Below are 22,737 nucleotides of genomic sequence, written 5' to 3'. Positions count from 1 at the left end.
TTCTATCTTCAGGATTAATTGTAAGGTTATAATTCTACTTTGAATGCAGCTTTTAACTATAATTTACTTCGCAGAGCTTTGAAAGGAGTTTTACGGGTAGGCGTTTTGGCTAAAGGCTTGCTGCTCCGTGGGGATAGAAACGTTAATCTTGTTTTGTTATGTGCTGAGAAGCCTTCAAAGACATTACTCTGCCGTATTGCTGAGAATCTTCCCAAACAACTTGCAGTGAGTAGAATTGAGATTTTTTTTTTATTTGATTTTTATGTGATACTGTTTTTTAAAAAAAATCATTTCATAGAATATGTCGTGTTCTTTAAGCTGATTGCTGCATTTCCTAGCTCAGGTTCAGTTTCTTCTGATTTTCTGAGTGTTTCCATCTGAATTCAATGACCGTGCTGTAGGTTTTACTTCTTCCTTCTTGTGAGTTTACAGGTTTCTAGATGCTTATGCTAGTAATGTAGTATCAATCATCATTTAATAGATTCCATTTAGCAGTCAAATAAAAATGAGCCAAGGAAGAATTTCTGTTACTGCAGTGTTAAAAAGGAAGCTTGCTGCCTGAAGGTCAAAGTTCTGAATTAAGGCCTGTTTCTTTTCAGTGTTTATGTTTTGATGTTCCACAAGGAAGTTAATAAAATAAGTCTTGTAGCTTTTTAATTACAAAAAAATTCCCAAATCAAACATGCAGTTTTAGTTGCATGTTGAGTGGAATTCATATAATACATTTGCAATACTTCCATAAGTAACAAATATATAAAGTCTGTAGCTCCATTGCTCCCTACTGAAACCAAGTCTGCCCGCTGTCATTATAGAAGTCTTGCTGTAACATCAGTCTTTCAGTACAATTCAGTGAATTGCATGGCATAATCAGTAGCACGGTAGAAGTGTTAGCAGGATCAGATTAATTCGAAAATAATATTGGGTCCTGCTCAAAGTAACAAAACAAGAAGAATTAAAAATTGTACACCTTGGTCTGTCTATGCAAACAAATCACCTCCAGTTTGTGGAAGGAGATGACTGAGGCCTGTTGCTTCTTGAAGTAGAACTATTAAATATAGTAGCAAGAAACAATTTAGAATAACCGTTTTGTTATTGTAACATTTTCCCTGTGTGTCTGTCTTGCCCTTTGTTCCTATCTGAGGATGATGTGACAGCATCCTCAGTACTCAGAACAGTACTCAGCCTGTAAAAGTGAGAGCTGGAGAGAGGAACTGCTGCAGCTTTGTGGCTGCTGTATTCAAATGGGAGACATACACGGTTCACATTTCAAGTGGCTGTGAGGATTTCTTCTAAATGCTGTTAAGATTCATGTTAAATAACTTACTTTGCATGTGAATTCTCTTTATGAGTAGTGCTTTTTCTTCTGCGTGCTTGTTGACAGCAGATTTGGTAACAGTAAATCCATATCTATATATATCTCTATGTTTATAGGTGTCTTTTTAATTGGATATGCTGTGACTTCCTTGAAAATACATGTATCTGCACTGTATAATGATTACTGCATTTCTGTCCTTCCGTTAAAAAGATGTGTTGAAATCCATTTTCTTCCCCATACTTGCCTTGGCTATCTGCTAATAGAAATCTCTGTTTCCCAATGTTTAGGTTATAAGTCCTGAGAAATACGATATCAAGTGTGCAGTCCCAGAAGCAGCGATAATTTTAAATTCATGTGTGGAGCCCAAAATGCAAGTTACTATCACACTGACATCTCCAGTCATTCGGGAGGAGAACATGAGGGAAGGAGGTTGGGAAGTTGTTAAAGATATTACCTCTCTCCTATGTATTTTGATATGTTTATCTATTCTGCTTAAGATGGCATTAAGGTCCTGGAAGGTAACATGCTGGCACAACACTGATTGAAATCTTGTTTTTCAACAACCAGTCTTGGTAGACAACAGTTGGTTAAAATAAATACTTACATGATGCATTTATTTAATTTTTTTAAATTCTAACTTTATGTCCAACCTCAGCTTTCTGGAAAAGGTACAAACTTTGATTATTTTTTTCCCTCGTCATTTTGATTAAGTGAAGAACTAAGCATTCAGTAGCAAGTGGCTATAAACTGCATTCTAGAGCAGTCTTGCTTTGAAAGAAAGATTGTATCCTTTCAGAAAACCAAATCACATGGTTTTGGATTTAAAGTGGATCAGTATTACCATCACTTACACATTCCAATTAGCATTGGCACTTAAAATGCTCTTGTGTAATACTTTTGATGGTAATAGCACTTCTGACTTTAAAAGTGCAGTTTTTTCCAGCTCTCTGAGGTTGTTGGTTTTTTTTTTTTTTTTTGGTCTGTAGTGCTTTTTGAGTACATTTTAGGCTTTTGGTATTATAATAAGTCTCATATCCAACTGGCAAACCCAGACTAGTATAGTAAGAAACAGCTTGTCACTGAGCTGAAGGAGAAGGTGGTGTTCATAAACCAATTTATGTTTCTGAAGTCCACAGTTTCTCTGGTGCCAGCAGTGTTGCTTTAGGGTCTATTCTGTAACACTTTCAAAGCTTGAAAAGCTTTTAAGCCAACAAGCATGATTAATGTCTGCAGTACATTGGTTCTTTTTGTCTCCGGGTCAGATAAAACTAACGTTTGTTTCCTTTTAATCCTGTACTTTCATAGTTGAAAGACATCATGGCAAACACGGCTCTGGTGTTTGACAGTGAACCTACAAATAGGAGGCCTGAGATTATTTTAATGCTTCTCATGCAGGTTGAGAAAATTGTACACGTTTATGTATATATGTGCTTCTGTATATACATATTTATATAAGCTACAGTTGTTTTTTTATTTTATCTCATCATTACATGTCCTCTAAAATATTTGAGGTTTTTATACTGCATTAGTTATGTTCTGTGACTGTGACTAGTGCACCATAAGCAAACTCAGTTAACAAAGTCATCCTGTGTAATCAGAGAAAATTCCAGATGTCTCATGTAGTTTGGATGTCTTCTGAAGAGCAGTTAAGAGTACTTTGTACATGATTGTTAAGCTGATGCCTATTACACCTACCTATAAATGCTTTATACGTAGACTGTCACATCCAGTCAGTAGTACTCAGGATTTGGCAATCTCAGGTGTGACATGACTCTTGGTTGGTCTGTGTTCAATCTGACTTTGCATATTGCTTAAGTTTATAGAGAATACTTTCATTTAATGCTTTTGATTATTAAGTCAGATAATCGTTAAAAGAATTTAACCTTAAACACCATGCTAATGTGCTATGCAAAAACTGCAGTATTGATTTTGCCACACTACTCAATTGCAGTTAAATTGCTTGTGGTCTAAAATTACATTATACAAGCCAAAAATAAAAACAAGATGCTTACAATTAATTCCTTAATTTATGCCTCCAAAAGGAAACAAATTTGTATTTTTGTCTGACCCACTCTTGAGTTAAAATGATCACTGTAAGTTTATTCACTGCTGAATGCAGTTCTGCCTCTGGGCAAGCAAAATCAAGTTAGATTTCTCTCCAAGACACTGAGCAGTATGAAATAGATGTTCAGTAAAGTTCACTCTTGAAACGAGAAAATAGAAGACTGAATTGCAAATTGTTGCAGCAAAGAAGGCCTTATTATGAAGACTGCTGCTTATTTGCTGCAGAGTTATAACAGTGCGTGTTTTGTGTTCTTTTTCTTACTGCAGCTTCTCATGCTCTGTGTCTTAACAATGGTTACAAGTTTTCTTTTTTTAGCTCGCTTGGGGAGCTAGTTCAGGTGATAAGGAAGGCTTTACCGGAAGAACCAGTTTGAGTAAAGACGAGACTGAGACTTACACACAGAGAAGAATTATGTTTGATGTATAATAATCTATTACATGATAAAAAAATATGGTGTGATATAAAATTGTTAACCGCATAGCTACTGTTCTTTACAGTGTTCTGCGTTTGACAGTTTCCCAAATCTGATATAATTGAAGTGTTCTAACCCCTGCTGTGGAATCTTTCCTTCAGCAAGCAAAGTGTACATATCTATACATGTGTGCGCGTGGTTTTTTTTATCCTTAGCTAACAGCCCCGGTCCAAAGCCTTCTAGCAAAGAGACTTGATTCCTGTCAGGGGTTGCCGCCAAGACATCGGAAGGATTTTTGACCAAGGTTTTCAAAAGCTCACTGTCACACCTGCCATACTTTACAAAGAAAGGGGGTTTGGATGCATCGTCCTAGCATCTACTGTTACTTTGTGTTTATTTTTTTGTTTGTTTCGTTTTTCTTTTTGTCCTTGTCTCTCTCCTAGAATTCAGCAGTGTTCACACTAGTTTTGAAACAGTTGACTGGGTAATATATATTTCGCATAATAATGCTACGAAATTGATATACCTGTTAACTTTTAATGAAGAAGTAGTGTGGACACGGCATGTCTAACTCAAGATTAACCCCTTATGCTTAGACTAGTTATAAATATGTTACATAGGGTGAGAATTCACGATTGAGTTTTGTAAATTAACTCAACTCTGTGCCTTAGTGTAACAGGGTGGTAGGTTGGGGTCTGAATTTAGTTAAATAGTCATTAAGGGGTTAATCCTACAACGTGAAATAGATGCAAAAATCCACAGATTAAATATTACAAGAGTTTCCTTTTTTTTTTTTTTTTTTTTCAATCAGTATTTTCTCAACACGAGAGGTGCCTTGGCAACTTCTGACTTTTACAGTCTTTTTAAGTTTCAAGGGTATTCTGTTCATACATTCTTCCTACATTGGTAGCACGTTTTAGATTTACATTTCTGGCATTGAATAGGATTCTCTTCTATGCACTTAGTAGTGTAATACTTTTTTGTAAAATTATTTTCCAACTTTGGAGTTTTTGAGAGCTAGAAGTCAAGAAAGAGGAGTATAAAATAATGTAGTGAATTGTGCTGAAATTTTGCAATGTCACCTCATTGCATATTAATTTTAGAAGAATGTAAATAATGAATAATTAGGCCCACCGAAACCATACTTCTGCTTTAAATTTCTCAACTTTACTTTGCCACTCTTTTCTTCTGTAGGATTTCTCTTAGTGTACTTCTTGTCTCTATTATCCAAGTTGTGCTCACTTTGTCAGTTATCTTACCTGGCACCTCTCTTGCATAGGTTTGGGGTTTAGTTTCATTTTGTTTTGTTTGTGTTTGGTTATTTTTTGTTTTGTTTTAAATACCTCTTTAAATGTGTTCATTTGCTTCATAAATGCTTTTTTAGTTCCTTCTTTCCACTTTAACATATGGTCCCTATGTTTGAGTATTTTTGTGAGAAGATAACGGTATTCTTCTCAATCTGGTTCTTATTTTGAAATACTTTTTTACTTAATTCTGTTCAGAGCAATAAGACTATCATATGAAGATGCCTAAATCTAAATGCAGTGCTTCAGCTTAAATTTAACTGTAGTATCGGAAACTTGTAGCACCATGCTTATTTACAGCTTCTTGTACTCAGGAAGGTATCCAACTATTTATTCTGCTTTTCTAGTAAACTAAGTGGCAGCTTCAGAGCTGTCTTTCTGCAGCATCACTACAAGTGACTTACGTAAATTTACGTCTTGCTGCCACAAACTATATTCTTTCATATAGCCACCTCCTGTGAAACGTGTGCCATTGAGAGAGGGCTTTTTGTTTCTTCCTATGTTACATTACCAGTTATGCTACCGATATTCCTTATTGCTAGTCCCAGTGGCCAATTTCATAATTAATACATTAATTTTTAAAGTTGATTGCTACAGTGTAGCCTTACAACTGAAAATAACCTGAAGATACAATTTCACTTTATTCGGTGGTTCCTGTTGATAAAACCACTTCCAAAATGGCATTGTGGTCTCTTCCATTTAGGTAACAAAGCAGTCAGCTTGTCAATTAATTTTCTGAATATTTAATAAATGGGATCTTCTGAATTCTCTTTATCTTTCAGATGTTATGCTTTGTTTTTTAAACTATTCCTTGCTTTGCTTTTTTTCTGCTAAGTCTTAAGGAGTCCCCTTTCTTTGCATTTTAAGTTATTTTGGAGCACATATATCATGGATTGAGGTGTTAATTTGTCTGAATAACAGAGGGTACTTAGAAAGCAGTGTAACTCTGTAATATTGAAGAGCATTTCCAGTTCTTACAGTCAGCTTTTAAAGCAAAATCATTACATTCTCATGAAGTATAATAGTAATATTTCTACAAAACATCTAGGTTTTTTTGAGATGTTTCAATACTTTTCTTTTGAGGTCTAGGTCCCAAAAAACAGGAGACAGTTAAAATGTACAAGCAGCCTAAGTTTGAATGTTTCTACTTGGTTAAAGTGGATTTTTGTGTTCCTTCTGTCTTGTGTTCTCTGTGCTGGTGCACTGTGTCCAACCATCCTTCCTTCAGTATTTTAGGGGATACGTATTTTTCTAGTGGCAGCTTAAACAAAGAAGCACTGGGCGTTGCATAATCTGCAATGCATTTGGAAGTAACCAAAAAGATAATTATGCTCTTGATCTTCACGTTTGGTTAATGCCCTAGTCCTAATTGAATACCTTTCATGGAACGTTTACACTCGTTCAAGGGTTTAAAATTCAAATGGCATGTGTGACATTGAAGCTACTTTAAGGAAGTGTCTTGCTCACCTGGTCAAACACCCATTCCTCACTGCATTTTGCCAATTCAATCCATTTTAGATGTAACCTCGGGTATGGTGAAAGACCCACCGGACGTCTTGGACAGGCAAAAATGCCTTGACGCTCTGGCTGCTCTACGCCACGCTAAGTGGTTCCAGGTTCGGAACATCATTTTACTTTCTTCTTGTAGCCTTATGAGAGATTAAGTTCAGTTGCATTATAAGTGTTTAATTGTCTGAAAACACTCAGCGTTGTTCATGCTAATAATACTTAATATTTTTCTGGTCCCTAAATTTAAATGTAGGAGGTTGAGTATGGAGGAGCTGCTTTATGCAGTTATGGCTCATTTGACATGATTTTTTTTTTCTGCTCTTTGAGAAGGCGATGTTGAAAGTTTGACTCGCTTGGGGTGATCATATATTGTATATTTGTTATATATTCCATAAGGCTGCAGAGTAACTTTGCTTTAAATAATGGAATATGTGTTTAAAGCTTTGTGTTTAGATTTAAGACTTTTTTTCCTATTTCTTTAAGTGCATTGAGTGTAGGGAATGAAAGGTGAGAAGCAACTGTTTGGTTTAGTGACTTTGCATTCTGGCAAAGGCACAATAAAGAAACCAAACAGATTCCCTTGACCTTTCAGTCTCTATACCTACTTCTTAGACCTTTACTTTATCCTTTTTATTTCTAATATAGAAAGATACTGTATTCATTGTTACAAGTGAACATGGGTCAAAGTGTACAGGGGATCAAGAAATGTTATTCTTGTATAACCTGGGCACTTTGACTTCTACCACCTTAAATTACTAACCCTTTATAAAATACTGCTGTAAATGGCAGCTCATGGAGGAAACTTGTAAAATGATTTGTTTCAGTCTTGGATCTGAGCTTCCATTGAACAGTGGTGTTTTAGTCTTTCAACAAGTCATATTTGCTGTTGGTGCTGGGATTGATTAATTTGATTTTGTATTGCTCTCAAGGCTAGAGCTAATGGTCTGCAGTCCTGTGTGATTATCATTCGTATTCTTCGTGATCTCTGTCAGCGTGTTCCAACTTGGTCTGATTTTCCAAGCTGGGTGAGTAATGTTCCTTTGAATGAGTCTTGTTGAAATTCGTACACAGGCACTGGAACAGGTTACTGCCATTAAATGTAGACTTCTCATGCAGTAATATTTTTTGTTGTTGTTTTTGTATTTAGAGGGAATCTATGTAGTCCCTCTAGAAACTTAATTTTCTAAGATTTAGCCATGCGGAGATGGAATTTTTTTTTCCAAAGGAATTTCTTGTTCATATGAATTTTTTATTGGTACAGTCCTTATTATAGATCTTTGTTTTAACTGTATATAAAGAAATTAATCTTTTCTAGCCACCTACTGGTGGTTGGTTAGAAATTGTCTAACTTTATTAAATGAGATTTAACAGTTGTCTGTGCCCAGGTAACTCTGTGATAACAGAAAGGCTACTTTAAAGAACAAATGAAAAAATCATAGTAATTCCTGTGATTGTTAATACAACCCTTCTGCAAGATGAAATACGACAGTTCTAGACAGTGGATGTGTCAAAATTCGCATCTTGATCAGTGCCACTTAAGAATGGGTTTCTAGGTTGAGTTCATTTACTTCTCATAGTTTCTCCAGATGGGTCGTGGAGAATTCCTTTTGCATTGAGTGTGTTAAAAGATGCTCTCCAGGAATGCAATCTGTTTTACAATTTGTTGACCAGAGAAGATTAGTATGAAACAAAAACTCTCAAAAATATGTCTATTATGCAGGTAAACTGACTGGTTTGTTTCACAGACCAAACCCTGTTGCAGTGTGCTGCTTCCCACTATAAACTCCTCACTTTTGGTAGAAAGAGAGCTAGCATTGTCAAGGCAGTTTCAGTGGTTGTCATTATTTTAATGAACAGTGTTTTACAGCTGCATTAGGCTTGCAGACAATTTTATTAAAGTACTTCTGATAACATTGATTGTTCCTGGAAAAATATAAAAAGGGTTCTGTTTAAGTTTTTATGGTAATGTACAAATATCCTGCTCATTACTGTGCTACGTTTCTGAAAGTTACACTGTACAAATATAGCTTAAAAAAACTAGAAAAATATTTAACTAACCCCTGTTATTACCACGATACTGAACTGCCAAAAAATAACCCCAGGTGTATTTGTAGAAAGGCATCCTTACAAGTAACACAACACAGAGAAGACACATGTATGGAGAACGAGGGATGTTGTTTCCTCATTGCCACATTGTTCTGAGGCACATCCTGAAGGGAACAAAGATTTGTGGCAGGCATAGCTGTGTTCTCTGCAAGAAGGCTCACTGATTTGCTTCTGGCACAGGATGACAGCACAGGCTGTGTTAGTGAGTGACGTGGACCAACACTGAAATCTGTGCAGTCACTTGTTCTTCTGGACTGTTCTCAAAGTCTTCCTGACAAAAGAAACAGCAGAGTGACAAATGGTGATTTTTAAACTTATGTGATTTCTGCAAGTCACAGCTGGAATTTTATAGATCTGGATACAGAACTTTTCCTGACATGTATGCTAGTGGCCTGTAACAAGTGAAAGACCTTTTCAAAAAGATCTCAACTATTTTTAATAACACAAGATCTTCAGAAGATTAAACACAGAAAATATTAGTAGCCTCCTTATACACCTAAAAAAAACCTAAACTTGAAGAATTTTGTCAGTTTCCTACGAATCATTCGAGATTATTCAAGGTTAGTTTTCCAGTCGTGTAATCTAGCCTCTAATGCACACAGACACCAGGGAATTGTAATTCACATTGTCCTGTTCTGAACTCAGAAAAAATAGATTTGAGTAAGTGCAAAAAGGTGTTATTCCTTTTTTTTTCTCTCTCTTTACTGCTACATTTTGCTTCATGCTTGAAAACAGCTGTTATTGTTGATAGAAGTGAGAAGCTTGGTCCAAAGTAATATGGTGGGACCATGGTAATGTGATGTTCAAGAAGTGAAAATTAACAGTTAAATCAAGCCGAAAATAGGAAGGAATGAGGAATTGTAGTCAACATTGCCAACAGCAAATTGTATGAATTTATTCCTAGGAAGTGAAAATAGAAGGTAACATTTGAAAAACTGTAAACTAGGAGGAAAAAAAAAGATGTTTGCAAATTAAGTAGTATTGAAACATCCATTTAATGCTGAAAAAGCTAAGGAAAGCTATTCCTTAGTACTGCAAATATCTTCTACAGTTTTTGGGGTTTTTTAATAGTATCTAAGAAAAGCAAAAAAAAAAAAAAAAAAAAAAAAAAAAGGAAATAGGCTCAGAGGGAAAAAGGTAGTATGTAAGATGCTGCTAGTCATTTAAACCCTTTTAGATTTGTTAATTTTTGAAAGTCTGCTGATCATTAAATGTGGGGTTTTTTTCATATTTGTTGAACATCTGAGTTACTGTTAGTTTATATCCAGGAAAAACATGGACTGTAACCTTCAGTTTTGTTAAACTGAGGACCTAGTAACCACTTAGATTAAACTTCAAAAGACCATTATGTTTTTGATTGAGTTTGTGTTCTTCTAGCAAAACATGTTGTCATAGTCTGTTAATCTCATTAGGTATACTGTGCATTTTTCATTCGTATGGCTGCCAGATTCAGATAACTCATCTTTTTTCATGCAAACTCAAAAAAATCTTGGACAAGTTGGCTATCTTAATAGGTAGGGTAGCACTGTACAAACTTATAAAAAACTTTTAGGCTACCTGTGAAAAGAGAGATATCAAGACTGATACTTACACCAGCTTTCTTCTTAACAGCCTTTTTTTTTTCCCATTTAACTGAAATGCTCCTATGTTGTACAGTGTTCTTCAAAATCTCTATATGGAAAGCTCTGGACTGGACAACAGTGCCAGCATTCTTCTGTTTCAGACAGTCTTCTAAATTAACCAGGCTTTATTACTCTTACAGGCTATGGAGTTGCTTGTGGAAAAAGCAATCAGCAGTGCTACTGGGCCGCAGAGCCCTGGGGATGCACTTAGAAGAGTTTTTGAGTGTATATCTTCAGGAATCATCCTTAAAGGCAAGTTGAATTTGATCATTGTATCTATACTTATGCTGAAGTAACATAAAAATCTCCAATCTTAATCAAGGTAAAGATATGCTACTAATTAGCATAACCATTCTAGGTGGTCCTGGCCTTCTGGACCCTTGTGAAAAGGATCCTTTTGATACACTTGCTGTAATGACAGATCAGCAACGAGAGGATATTACTTCAAGTGCACAGGTAAGGTGAAGTATGTTTAAAGCAAATAAATTTGGATGACATGATAGCTGTCACAGTCCGCTCTCTTCTTTCCAGAAATAAAGTCAACACAGTCATATGTGCATGTAGAATTTGCTGTATGAATTTCACATTTGCAGATTCAGTATAATGTATTTTAGCTGCTGGACTTGCACTGACACAGTAAATGTGACATGCACATATTATGTTAACTTTGTTGTAGAAAGGAAGAACGTAGATAGCAGGAGGTGAGAGGGATATTAACTTAACACCATTTAATCATTGTTTGACGAATTATTCAAAATTGATGTTTGTTTCTAACTGAAATATCTTCTTTCTGCCCTTTTTGTAGTTTGCACTGAGACTCCTTGCATTCCGTCAAATTCACAAAGTTTTAGGAATGGATCCATTGCCACAGATGAATCAACGCTTCAACATCCATAACAATCGTAAAAGGAGAAGGGACAGTGATGGAGTTGATGGATTTGAAGCAGAAGGAAAAAAAGACAAAAAAGATTATGATAACTTTTAAAAAAAAGTTTATCTTTTATGCTGAGATTGAAGGTGATAAAATATCCATTTGTTGCCTTGTTTTTACGCCATGCATAATAATGTCTGTTTAAAACATCCAAAACCAACTCAGAAATTAGATTTGGAAGAGAACGATCTTGCTCTCCTGTGAGATTCTGAACAATGTAATGGATGTGCTGTATCAGACATATTATGGATGGAAAGACTACAAATGGAAACTGTCATAGGAAAAAATTGTTCTGAGTTTTTTTCCCTTATAGCATTTTCTTTAAAAGTATTGCTAACTTCAGTAACTCTTGTTATTTTTTTGTCCTTTTTTTTAATGAACAAGTGCGTTGTCTTATCTTCACTGTATTTAATGCAGTATTTGTGCTTTTGTTGCGATGTGTATTTTGACATTTTATTTAGAAGGTTTTTTGTTTGCTCTTGACACTAGTTGTGTAAGTTACCTTGTGTTCGATAGTATAAACTGTTCCCCCCCAGTTAATATTTTACAAACCTTTTTTTTTTTTTTGTAAAGTGAGACTGCAGGATTATGGTTTTTTCTAAACACGAAGGGGTTACAACACAATTAGCCTGCTGTTTGAGTGCTCAGTTAAATGTTTTTGCCAATCTTGTGGCATTTGTCTTAGTGTGATATAATGTAATTAAGACAAATTTGTGTTAATCTAAGCAAATTTGCTGTTAGTTGTGCATTAGCAGTATAAAAGCTAATATATACAGTATGATCTTGCAACAGTTAAAGCAGCCGCATAACTGATTAAAGTTTTGCATGATGTTTGTTTTTAATAGAAGGGCTTTAAAAACTATTATTTTAGGTTAAATGCGTAGTTCTTTGTATGATTGACTTTGTGACATAGCAAGGCCAAAAAATAACTTTCTGGCTTTCTTTTCTGAACATATAAGTAGAAGCAGGTATTTCCCGTTTGGACAAAGTTAATCATTCTTTTCCATCAACTTTTGGCAACATGATATTAAGGCCTCTCAGTCCTTAAAAAATAAATGTTTGTCATATCGGTGCCTGTGAGGTTATTCCTTATAGATATAAAACTTCTGTGATTTTTTTTCAATAATACAAATTTTAGAAGTGAAGTATTAATAAGTGGAGGTTATCAAACAAAAAGCCCAGAAAATTGCTTGGTGTGGCCATAGCGTATGCTTATGTCTCTTTTGAAAAGCTAAAATGTAGCAGTGGTGTAAGTTACATCATACCATTGACGTGCGGTCTGATACACAGGCGTGATTTGTTGTCACAGCACTACAGTGGAAACACGCAAATAAAAACCAAGATTTATTAAATGACTAAAATTCGTTGCACACTGGAAACTGAAGTATCACTTACTCTGTTCAATGTTTATTACACTTAATTTGCAAACTATAAAACACAGATTAACACAGACTAACATTCCGGTAACTACTTTATCAGTGGCTGATGAGAGTATCAGATGTCACAAAGATAATTCATCATTTCTGATACTATTCATGAAGAAGGCCTCCTGCTGCAGTTTGTGGTTGAATTTATCTTTGACCTTTTTAATTAAATAAATCTTAGAATAGGACAGTACTTCTCCTTTGCAACACTCACTGCTGACAGGATGAATCTGGGGAATACAAATAAGATATCAGAAAGTGGAGGGAATCTTAGAGAAAAATGTAACGCAGTATTGTTAAGCATCAGAGTGTAATTTTAAGAGGACTGTGTGTGAGTGATTAGTAAGTAAGGAAAGCTTTCTCATGGTAGGAAGCATTTCTTAAATAATTTCAGTATAACAAAAAAACAGTAATTAGCATGTGCTTTAAAATTACTTTAGAAAAAGATTAGGCTTGTTTCTGTAGTCCAACTTTGAGATGTAGCTTCCAAGCATGTGCTTGTTCTTGGTCCTTTTTTTGTTTTTTGAAGGGGATGTCTTGCTGCTACAGCATCTAGGTAGCCATTACTATTTATTTTGGAAGCTACAGGTGCTGTTCATGTGGCAAGTTCAACTAAATACCAAAGTTTAGTTCGCATAAAGCTAAAAACTTGTCTCCTCAGACATGTGATTCTAAACTTCAGGATTAATAAGGTCAAGATGTATTTCGGATTTCCTGTGTTTTTGTTCTGCTGGCTTTCCTTTTTTAACTAGTTTCTGAGTCTTTTGAAATATTGTATACTTAAAATGATTCCACATTAAATATGAAGCTGTGACTGTGATTTTTTTACTTGTGTGGTGAAGAGTCAATTACACTTTGTTGCTTTTTTCCTGCCCATTTTTATAGGCTTGTTTTAACTAGTTAACTCCTGTATCTGGCAAAGCTAAGAAGGATGGAAAAGCTAGATTTAAAAAGTACAGAGCTACTTTTAACTTTAAATATTAAATAGTGTGCTTGGGAAGACAAAGCTAAGACCATTTGACCATTTTAAAAACAAGTAATTACTGTAAAGCGCTTTGATAATCCTAGCGGTTTACAAATAAGAAGAATTTGCCTTTTTTATTCATCAGTGCTATGTGAAATCTCAAAATGCTCTACATCATGATCACAATACGCAAAAAAGTGCTTACCTTTGAGGAACAATTTGTGAAAATGGAAGCTCCTGTTTTGAAGCTTCTTATTCAGACTTCGACTTGTCTGCCTAGTTTTCGAGTGCATCCTGTCCACGTACAGGCACATCCATGGTAGGATCCTGCTGAGCAGCATGGTTTCAAATGGTGTGTTCATAGAGGCATTGCCAGAGATTAAATCTGTTGGATACTGTCCGTCAGCTTTTTGACGTATTGTGGAATTCTGTATGCACTGCTAATCTTACAGAACTGTTAACGTGGTGTGTTGATTTGCTTCTATTTTGAGACTTTCTTCACTACTCAGAAGTGGTTTAGTAGTACTTATTGTACCTGGCAACACTAAGAGTTCGAATCACCTTTAGATATTCCTACTATGATTTTAAGCATATTTGATGTTCTCATAGTTTGTTGAATATCAGCTGATGATTGATCTATTAAGTATTCATACAATGCCAAATTCATTTCCTTAATAAACGATGAGGACTTCTTCGGACTGCCCCAATGCATTTTACTAGCATACCGACAATAAGGGGGTAGGGGAAATTCAGATGATCAATTTTTTTTTCCCATTTGCAGTAGACTAACAGGGACAATGAATGATTTATTTCAGGATGATTTAAAGCCTGACAGCCTAGCTTAAATACTTTCAAATATATTTCTTCATCAATCCACTTTCGTGTTGATATTTTAAATCCAGAGATACATGAAAGGTATCAAGAAACATCTATTAATTTTTGAAGTTTCCTACATTTGGCAGTATGAGTTTTCAGAACGGAATGGCTGACCAACGGAAAGTACTTCATTTGTTCTACACTAAAAGATTATCATAAAAAGGAGATGAAAAGTCTCATTTCTACATGAGTGACAAGCCTTGCTCCTTATATAAACCTTGTTTTCTTTCCTGTTCTGCATCCTGCATCATGTTCACAGCAAGTGTATGCATGTATGAGCAGAAGAGTAGGACATTCTCTCCAGAATATGTGAGATACCTTTATCACAGACTTATCTTCAGGAATATATTTAGATTTGTCAGTAACTTGCTGGTTATACAAGTGAACAGTTTGCTATTAAAACAGTCAGCTGACCTGTATTGCTACCAGTGCAAGTAACAACAATATAGGTGTGATTAAGGTGCCTGAACGCATGGATTTAATGCCATTTTATTTGCATCTAGAGAATGTGGAGCTCCAAGAGGGGACATATTCCACAGAGCTGTGGGACCGTGTCTACCAGCCCTATAAGGATACCGCAGTGTGCCTGGTGACATCTAACGTGGCGTTGCTTAGGAACTACCATGTATTTATAGGCAGGAGAGAAAGCTGTTGGTATTTCATCTCTTCGTGCTGGTGGGGTCTAGAATACTGCTAGTATAGTCACATGAAACTATCGCTACAAGGTGGGGTAACCAATAGGAAAGCAGTGCAGTGTTAAAAATCTCTGCATACCACAGCAGGAGGGGAAGTTCAGATACCTATGATAATTAAGTGGCATCCCAGTTTCTCCTAGTAAAGTTGATAGTTTACTTAGTGTCTGTTTTGCAATTTACACCTACGCAAGCTGTTGAGAGTTAGTACAGTGCCTCACAGGCAGCGGAGGGCAGCGCTGAGCTCTGCTCTGTGTGACAGCATTCAAGGAGCATTTGGACACTGCCCTCAGACGTAGGGTTTGGATTTTGGGTGGTCCTGTGGAGCCAGGGGTTGGATTTGATGGTCTTTGTTGATCCCTTCCAGCTTGGGATATTCTCTGGTTCTGTGAATAATTGGCATAACATTTTTCTCTTCCAAACAGTAACTTTTACTGTACAGTGATTAACTTAGATTACATCCTTACTGCTGTGTAAGAAATGTGCTCTGCCTGCACGAGGGACTAATCATTCCTGGTAGCTTACTAAATACATTTATTAATGCTATAAATATTTAACCCATTCAAATGTACGCATGAATTTCTCCATTTTTCACATTGATCAGTGAACTTTTTCTAGCTTTGTATATCACACCGGGCCATTTTTTTCCATGCCCAATCGCATTGTTTCTGATAATGTGTTCTGTTTCAAGTATATTATGGTTTTGATGCCTTTTTTCAGAGCTGAGGACATAAACAAGTTAGCAGAAAAACATTTTAGCAGGATAACCAGTCACCTCGGTAGTTGCATTTTCCCTATGAAAAGAAGTAGTCTGATCAAATTTTATGATTTTGAGAAAAGAGAAGAAAGGGTAGATGAACTGAGAAAAACAGTATCAGAAAGAACAGAATTGGTTGAATGGGTGCAACTGCAGAGATAAAGTGAGGAAGACACTTTGATAGAGATCTGCAAATAAAAGCTAAATGAAAAACAGAAAAAAAGATATTTCACGTAGTATAACAGCCAAAAGGGAAAAACAAATAGTGGAGGAGCAATAAGAGAAGAGCTCTGTTTCATGCAGAGAGAAGAGCCAGTGTAGCGTGTGATTTGCCATCCATGGAGCAATTGCAGTGCTCCACCATAACAGAAGAAAACAGAAGTGCCAGCTGATACAGGATGTCAAGTTTGAAATGGGTGCTAATAAGGAAATGTTAGGAGATATTGTGCTGGAGGGGATGGGGAAGACAGAGAGAAGGAACTGACCTTTACTGTGTCTGTCTTACTTGCCAAGTAAAGCTGTGTATCTGGCGTTTGTGCCTCGCTGTTACATTTGAATGAATAGTGAGTGACGCCACGTGCAAAATCAAAATCTTGCACAGACAAAAAGAAAAATGTGTGGTTTTAGGCAGGAAATCACCCAGATTAGCTGGGGTGGTACTTGAAAGGTGTCTGTATGCCTGAGCAGCAGAGAGCGCTCTGTCATCATCAGCTGCTGCTGTTTGGAAAGGCTGAGGTAATTCTCACATCACTGTGATGAGTACAGTGCAAAAACTGTGGTGTTCCAGCTGTTCCTGATTATTTCCAAAGGCACACTCAACAATAAATGAAATAAAACACAAATACGATGCAGCAGAGTTGCCATTGCAGAAAAACCCAGTATAAAATCAGTGTTGGTGCATAACTCGAGAGCAGTGGTTGGAAGCCCAAGCATCATAATCACAGAATCACAGAATCACAGAATCACAGAATGGGCTGGGTTGAAAAGGATCACAGTGATCATCGAGTTTCACCCCCCCTGCTATGTGCATGGTCACCAACCACCAGACCAGGCTGCCCAGAGCCACATGCAGCCTGGCCTTGAATGCCTCCAGGGATGGGGCATCCACAGCCTCCTTGGGAAACCTGAAAAGCTTCCTCCTAATATCTCACCTCAACCTCCCCTGTCTTAGTTTAAGAGCATTTTGTCTTGTCCTATCACTATCAACCCATGTAAACAGTCATTCCTCCTCTGATTTATACACTCCCTTCAAGTACCGGAACGGACTCCTGCAAGCAAAGAGTACTTATTCTTACAAGTAAATCAGAAGTAAATATGAAACATGATATGTTCTGGCAAGCAAGTACAAGGGAAGATAGAAGAGAGATTCAGTACATTCAGAGGCAGTGTGGGCTGCAGAGAAGAAATGAGCTGAAGAAGTTTTCTCAGGTAAAGATTTGTGCTGAGGAATGCAGCCTAAGAAAGTTATAAATGAAGACTTAAGAATATGTGTTTCAGAAGAGTCTGTCATTGGGAACAGGAGGAGAGACATTTCAGACGTGATTCCTGTATGAAGAAACAGGCTTTTTTGGCATTCCATTTCTTAAGAAATGCCTTGCAGCTGTTCTGTCTGCCTCTCATGCTGTCAGGAGTGATTTCAGGGTAATGGATTCAGGATAAGCGTTCCTCACATGGCAGTGGTAATTCATGAACAGAGATTCTGGATGCTTTCACTAAAGTCCCCAGCATGTTCTCCAGTGTATACAAAGGCACGCCAGCTTACAAGATGCATGACCAATTCAGAGCTTGCATTACAGGACACGCCAGGGCAAAACCGTTTCCCAAGAAGCAACAAAGCAAAGTGAAAGAAAAGCAGCGTGAGTGCCAAGGGCTCTACTGTTTTTCACATTCTCCTTGAGGAACAGCCCCTCCACAGATGTCATGCACACATCAGGATGGAATAGAAGAATAACTAATTTCCCTGGAAAAAATGTTCTGGAGTTCTGGAAGCACAGGTGAGTGCTAGAGGATAGACAGACTGATTTTCTAACACCCATCTGACATTCAGGTGAACTAAACTCAGTGTACACATCACCATTAATGTGTTTAAAGCCTAGAAAGTGTGGTCAAAAGAAAGTTTTTCCACATGCTTAGAAAACCACAGCAATTCTAGTGAATATTGTTTTAGCAAATGGCAGACAATTGCTAATGTGGAATATATGATTTGAGCGGGTTTCTTTTTCAAGATCTGCTACTTTTACAAGGTTTGCTCCTTCAAATATTCATTTGCTATATTAAAATGAAAGTTTGCCTTGCTCAGACTAAAGTCTTTTGATTCAGGGATAAAAAGTGGAAGCTAGAGCCAGCCTCTAGAGTCCCATTTGTGTTTTACCATTAGCATCCTCTGAAGACCACATCATTCTTAATGGGCCTGTTTGCCATTTCAGAATGCCTGTTTCTTAAACTATCCAAGCCAGGATTTTCAGTTACAGCAACTGAAGGGGAACTGAGGATGACAAAAGAAGTACTGAGCTGGATGGCTTCTGTCAGTACCTAAGCTACATGATTACTGTGAGTCACACGTGTATTTTTCATTAGCAGAGAACACAAGGGCTTAGTATGCAAATTGAAACAAACATTTTACTTAAGTCACATGCTAGATACAATAGTCACTTCTAAAAGAGAAAACAGATGACATGGGATATTGCTAACAAAAGCTTAGTTTGATCATGCTTTACAACGAGAAGAGGCCCTGCCGAGAACTGACACGGGTTGCCCCACTGGTACGCTGTCTGCCCTGCCCGATCTGACTCAGATGCTGGGTGGTTCTCTCTGGCTTACTCCAGAGAAGGACCACTTATCCAGCAGGAGGAGTCCAACAAGAAACACCTATTACCTAGTGGACTGCATTCTCAGCTGGTGATGGATAGCCAGAAATCTTCCCCAGGGACTTCTGATCCACATTGCAGAAGGAATCTGGGCTGCCTGGTAATTCCAGCAGGAACTCCTTGGAAGCTTTCTCCACCATCTAGCTCAGGGACAGGCATCTAAACTGGAAGCTGAGTGTGTCCTTACCTAAGTTTCTTTCCAAGGCAGAAGAGTCGGCTCAAACAATATGTATATTCATCTTTCTTAGTCTTCTGGGAGCTCATGATGCTCAGCATTTGACTGCAGGTTCAGAAGAACTGAGGCTGGGAGGCAAGCCTTGTGTCACTCTGCCTCACACTCAGCTCTGGCACCGGCCTAAGTGCTGATGCAGACAGGCTTTGGCTCCACCTTCAGGTATGAGTGATGAGAATTCCTCAGCTGAGGAATTTGGATTCAGAGCCTTTGGGGAGTCAAATAAAGAGGTTTACCACACAACAAAGAACACTGTGCACCCATGCATAAATAACTGTCTGCTTGAAAAAGAGCTGAAAAAAGGTGGGGTACATCCCTAGCTTCTGTGTTCTTTTTTATTTCTGGTGCATGTGTTTCCTCAGGTGATGAGAGATACTATTTATTCCCTCTTCTTCTACATAAAGCTAAGAAAGTGGTGGAAAAATGGTGGTTTTGTTATTAGCAGTGACATGCTTTCTTCCCTCAATTTTCACTGCTTTCATTGCAATACAATGTTTTCCATTCTCACCTTTAAAATATGTAATCCCCAAGAACATCTCAATCACTGAAGTAAACGCCCATCTCCAGTGTGTGCTCTTAGCAATCAATGCCTCCATCCTGCTCTTCTTTGTGTTGTCACTAATAAAGTCTTGCAGTCATGTTTTGGCAGGCCGTTGGTGTGATGCCCTCACAGCATCTCTCTCTCTCAACTGCTCTTCCATTATCTGGGTTATTGCTTGACCAGGGCTTAAAAACCTCAATTTCCTCATTAGCTCTGGAAAGCCTTTGTAAAACAAAAACAGTACGAAAGTATAGACACAAAATTGCCATTGCTTACATCACTGGGGCTGAAGGAACGGCGGATTGCTGCCTGAGCCATCATGGCAGCACTAAAAGCACTGTCTTATTCATCTGCTTCTAGTTTTTTATAGAATTGGCTCACTGTAGACAAAGCTAAGACTTTTAATAAGAAATTGTTTTAACCTGTTTACAGCAGAGATATAGCTGGTTGTTTATGGGCAGACTGATTTGCTGACCCTTACCTATAAGTCATCAGTACATTTCTTATTTCCAATTTTTAGTTCTGATTGTTTCCAGTAATCTGACGTCAAGTTTAGTCTCGAGCCTTCCACATTTCTTGCACACTCATTTCAGTAATGTGGTCTTATGCTGTTTAATATAGCAATCCCTGAGTTATTTATTTGAGCAATACAAAAAGGAAGTGTCAGGTCCAGCAAGCTGATCTCTGGGTTCACAATGTAAATCCATCGCTCCTGGGACCTACCTCCAATGCATGCATGCCCATCTGTTATGCTCTGGGAGTATCAACCTAATTGTTCTGTGGAAATGTCTAGATTTCTGCACATATGGACTGTTCTTCTGGTAATGCTCAAACAAGAGTAAAACAAGAAAAATCTTCCAATTGTCTCAGGGCAGCTTTTCAGCAGAAAAGCTGCAATGTAGCAGAAAGACACAGTTGGTGATCTTTACCAACTGCACTCCAGCCTTATGTGGGGAATGGCATGGGATCCATAGTATCAAGGGAACACTGATGAGGAAGGATGACTGCCTCAAAGTAAACACTAGAGAACATTTCTTGTACTCTTGTTTCCCTCCCTCAGCTGCTCCACCAAGCCCCGGGGCACAGCTGAGAATTTGGCCAAAGGAATTACTCAAATTCATGGCATGTAAGTTTTTTAAACAAAGCAACCTCCATTCATAGAAAGAGCAGAGCTGGTCTGTGCATTCCCCTCCTGCAGACAGCTTTAGGGGTAAATACCATGATTATATTTTTAGAAGGAAAACAAAATATCAGGAGCAGTTTTTTAAAAAAGCCTATGATAAAGCAAGGGCTGTGAAATGCTGAATGTTCTTCACCACCACAAACATGCTAGAATATGACTTTTTATAAAGTTTTCCTCTCCACCATTTGCATAACTGTCACTGACACGCATCTAAAAGTGAAATGACAGGATTTGATATGCTCACTTTCATTTTCAAATGGACAGAGAGTTGTTGGAAGCACAGAGCCAGACTTGCTGAAACGACACGGGAAGAGAGGCAGCATTAATACACCACCCAGGAGCTGCTTTTGATTTCTGGGGATGCTCCTCACAGATACTCCAGACTGAAAGAGAGAAAAGGGAAAGACAGCACAGAGGGCTTTTTGGGGAAGTGAAAGCAGAGCCCCGGTACCCCGCAGTTTGTTGAGGCACAGTGACTTCGGGTTGCAGCTGTTCTTTTCAGATGCAAATGTGCTTCCCCGAGGTAAGTTACTTTGCATATGTAATAGCTTTGTTTCTTCCATTCTAAAAATATGACGACACTGACCAATGTTAGGAGGCTCCAAATTCAGCCCTCTCTTTCTTGGAGAAAGGCTGCAGATCTCTGCAGTGGAACCCCGCGCACCCTGCTTCCCCACCTGCCCTGTGCCCCACAGTGGCCCTGATTGCTGCTGGGAGCGGAGCATGGGGCTGTGGAGGTGTTTTGTTTTTTGCTGTTACTGCAGATCAGTGGTTACATTTGGCTTCTTGGATGTAGGGCTCTTTCGATGAGACATTAAAGAATGAGTTCCCGTGTTACCTCTGCACTCTCCACTGGAGTTAAGATTCTCTGGCACAATATAAAAACATACCTTTCCTTTCCATACACACAATGCCATCAAACAGCTGATTTTTTACTTGGTCAGCTGTTAACATCAGAGTAAACTTGGGGGTAATACTCCTAGTGGTCCTCCTTTGGACGGATGCTCTTTGACATCTTTATCAATGACACAGACGGTGGGACTGAGTGAACCTTCAACAAGTTTGCAGATGACACCAAGCTGAGGGGTGCACACAACAGAAGGAAGAAATGCCATCCAGGGGGATCTGGACAGGCTTGAAAAGTGAGCCCGTAAGGACTGAATGAGGTTGAACAAGGCCAAATGCAAGGTGTTTCTCTTGGTTCAGGGCAATCCTAGCTGCATGCACATATTAGGAGAAAATATTCTTGAGAGCAGACCCACAGAGAAGGACTTAGGGGTTCTGGCAGACAAAAAGCTGCACGTGAGGCAGCAGTGAGCGCTTGCAGCCCAGAAGGCCAGCGGTATCCTGGACTGCATTAACAGAGGGGTGGCAGCAGGGACAGGGAGGGGGCTGTCCCCCTCTGTTCTGCCCTCCCAAGACCTCATCTGCAGTATCATGTCCAGGCCAGGGGCCCCCAGGAAGGACATTTGTGCTGTTGAGGTGGGTTCAGAGGAGGGTTGTGAAGACAGTCAGAGGATGGAGTGTCTCTCCCACAAAGACAAGTTGAAGGAGCTGGGCTTGTTCAGCCCTGAGAAGAGAAAGCTCCAGGGACACATCAGCCTTCCAGTACTTGAAGGAACTCATGAGCAGAAGGAGTAAGGACTTTTTACGCAGTCTGATAGCGATAGGACAAGGGGAAATGGCTTTAAACCAAAAGAGGAGAGAGTTAGGTCAGACGTTACGGGGAAATTCTTCCCTCAGAGGGTGGTGAGGCGATGGCACTGCTGCCCAGAGCTGTGGTGCTCCATCCCTGGAGGCGCTCAAGGCCGGCTTGGAACGGGGCCCTGGGCAGCCTGAACTGGTGGCGGCAACCAGCCCACGGCAGGATTTGGAACTGTAAGAACTTCAAAACCTCTCTTAGCTCATCCATTCCATCAGTGTTTTACAAGCGTGGC

At 38.3% G+C, this 22,737-nt stretch overlaps 1 protein-coding gene across 3 annotated transcripts in view; it reads left to right on the top strand.

Moving 5' to 3' along the window:
• ZFR (zinc finger RNA binding protein) overlaps window positions 1-13,508 on the top strand; it is a 41,472-nt gene extending 27,964 nt beyond the window's left edge. For 2 of the 3 annotated variants that reach the window (XM_048931131.1, XM_048931130.1), the window contains exons 14-20: window positions 75-225; window positions 1,603-1,744; window positions 6,615-6,712; window positions 7,535-7,630; window positions 10,474-10,585; window positions 10,692-10,789; window positions 11,139-13,508. In XM_048931131.1, coding sequence (XP_048787088.1) covers window positions 75-225; window positions 1,603-1,744; window positions 6,615-6,712; window positions 7,535-7,630; window positions 10,474-10,585; window positions 10,692-10,789; window positions 11,139-11,318 — 877 coding nt within the window. In that variant the 3' untranslated portion in view covers window positions 11,319-13,508. Of the gene's footprint in view, window positions 1-74; window positions 226-1,602; window positions 1,745-6,614; window positions 6,713-7,534; window positions 7,637-10,473; window positions 10,586-10,691; window positions 10,790-11,138 lie in introns of those variants that run through there. The other variant, XM_048931132.1, reaches the window with a different exon arrangement.
• Window positions 13,509-22,737: the final 9,229 nt, after the last annotated feature.

This window comes from Lagopus muta, chromosome Z (assembly GCF_023343835.1).
Source record: "Lagopus muta isolate bLagMut1 chromosome Z, bLagMut1 primary, whole genome shotgun sequence".
In the NCBI taxonomy this organism is placed as follows: Eukaryota; Metazoa; Chordata; class Aves; order Galliformes; family Phasianidae; genus Lagopus; species Lagopus muta.
This window is presented reverse-complemented; position numbering and strand designations above follow the sequence as displayed.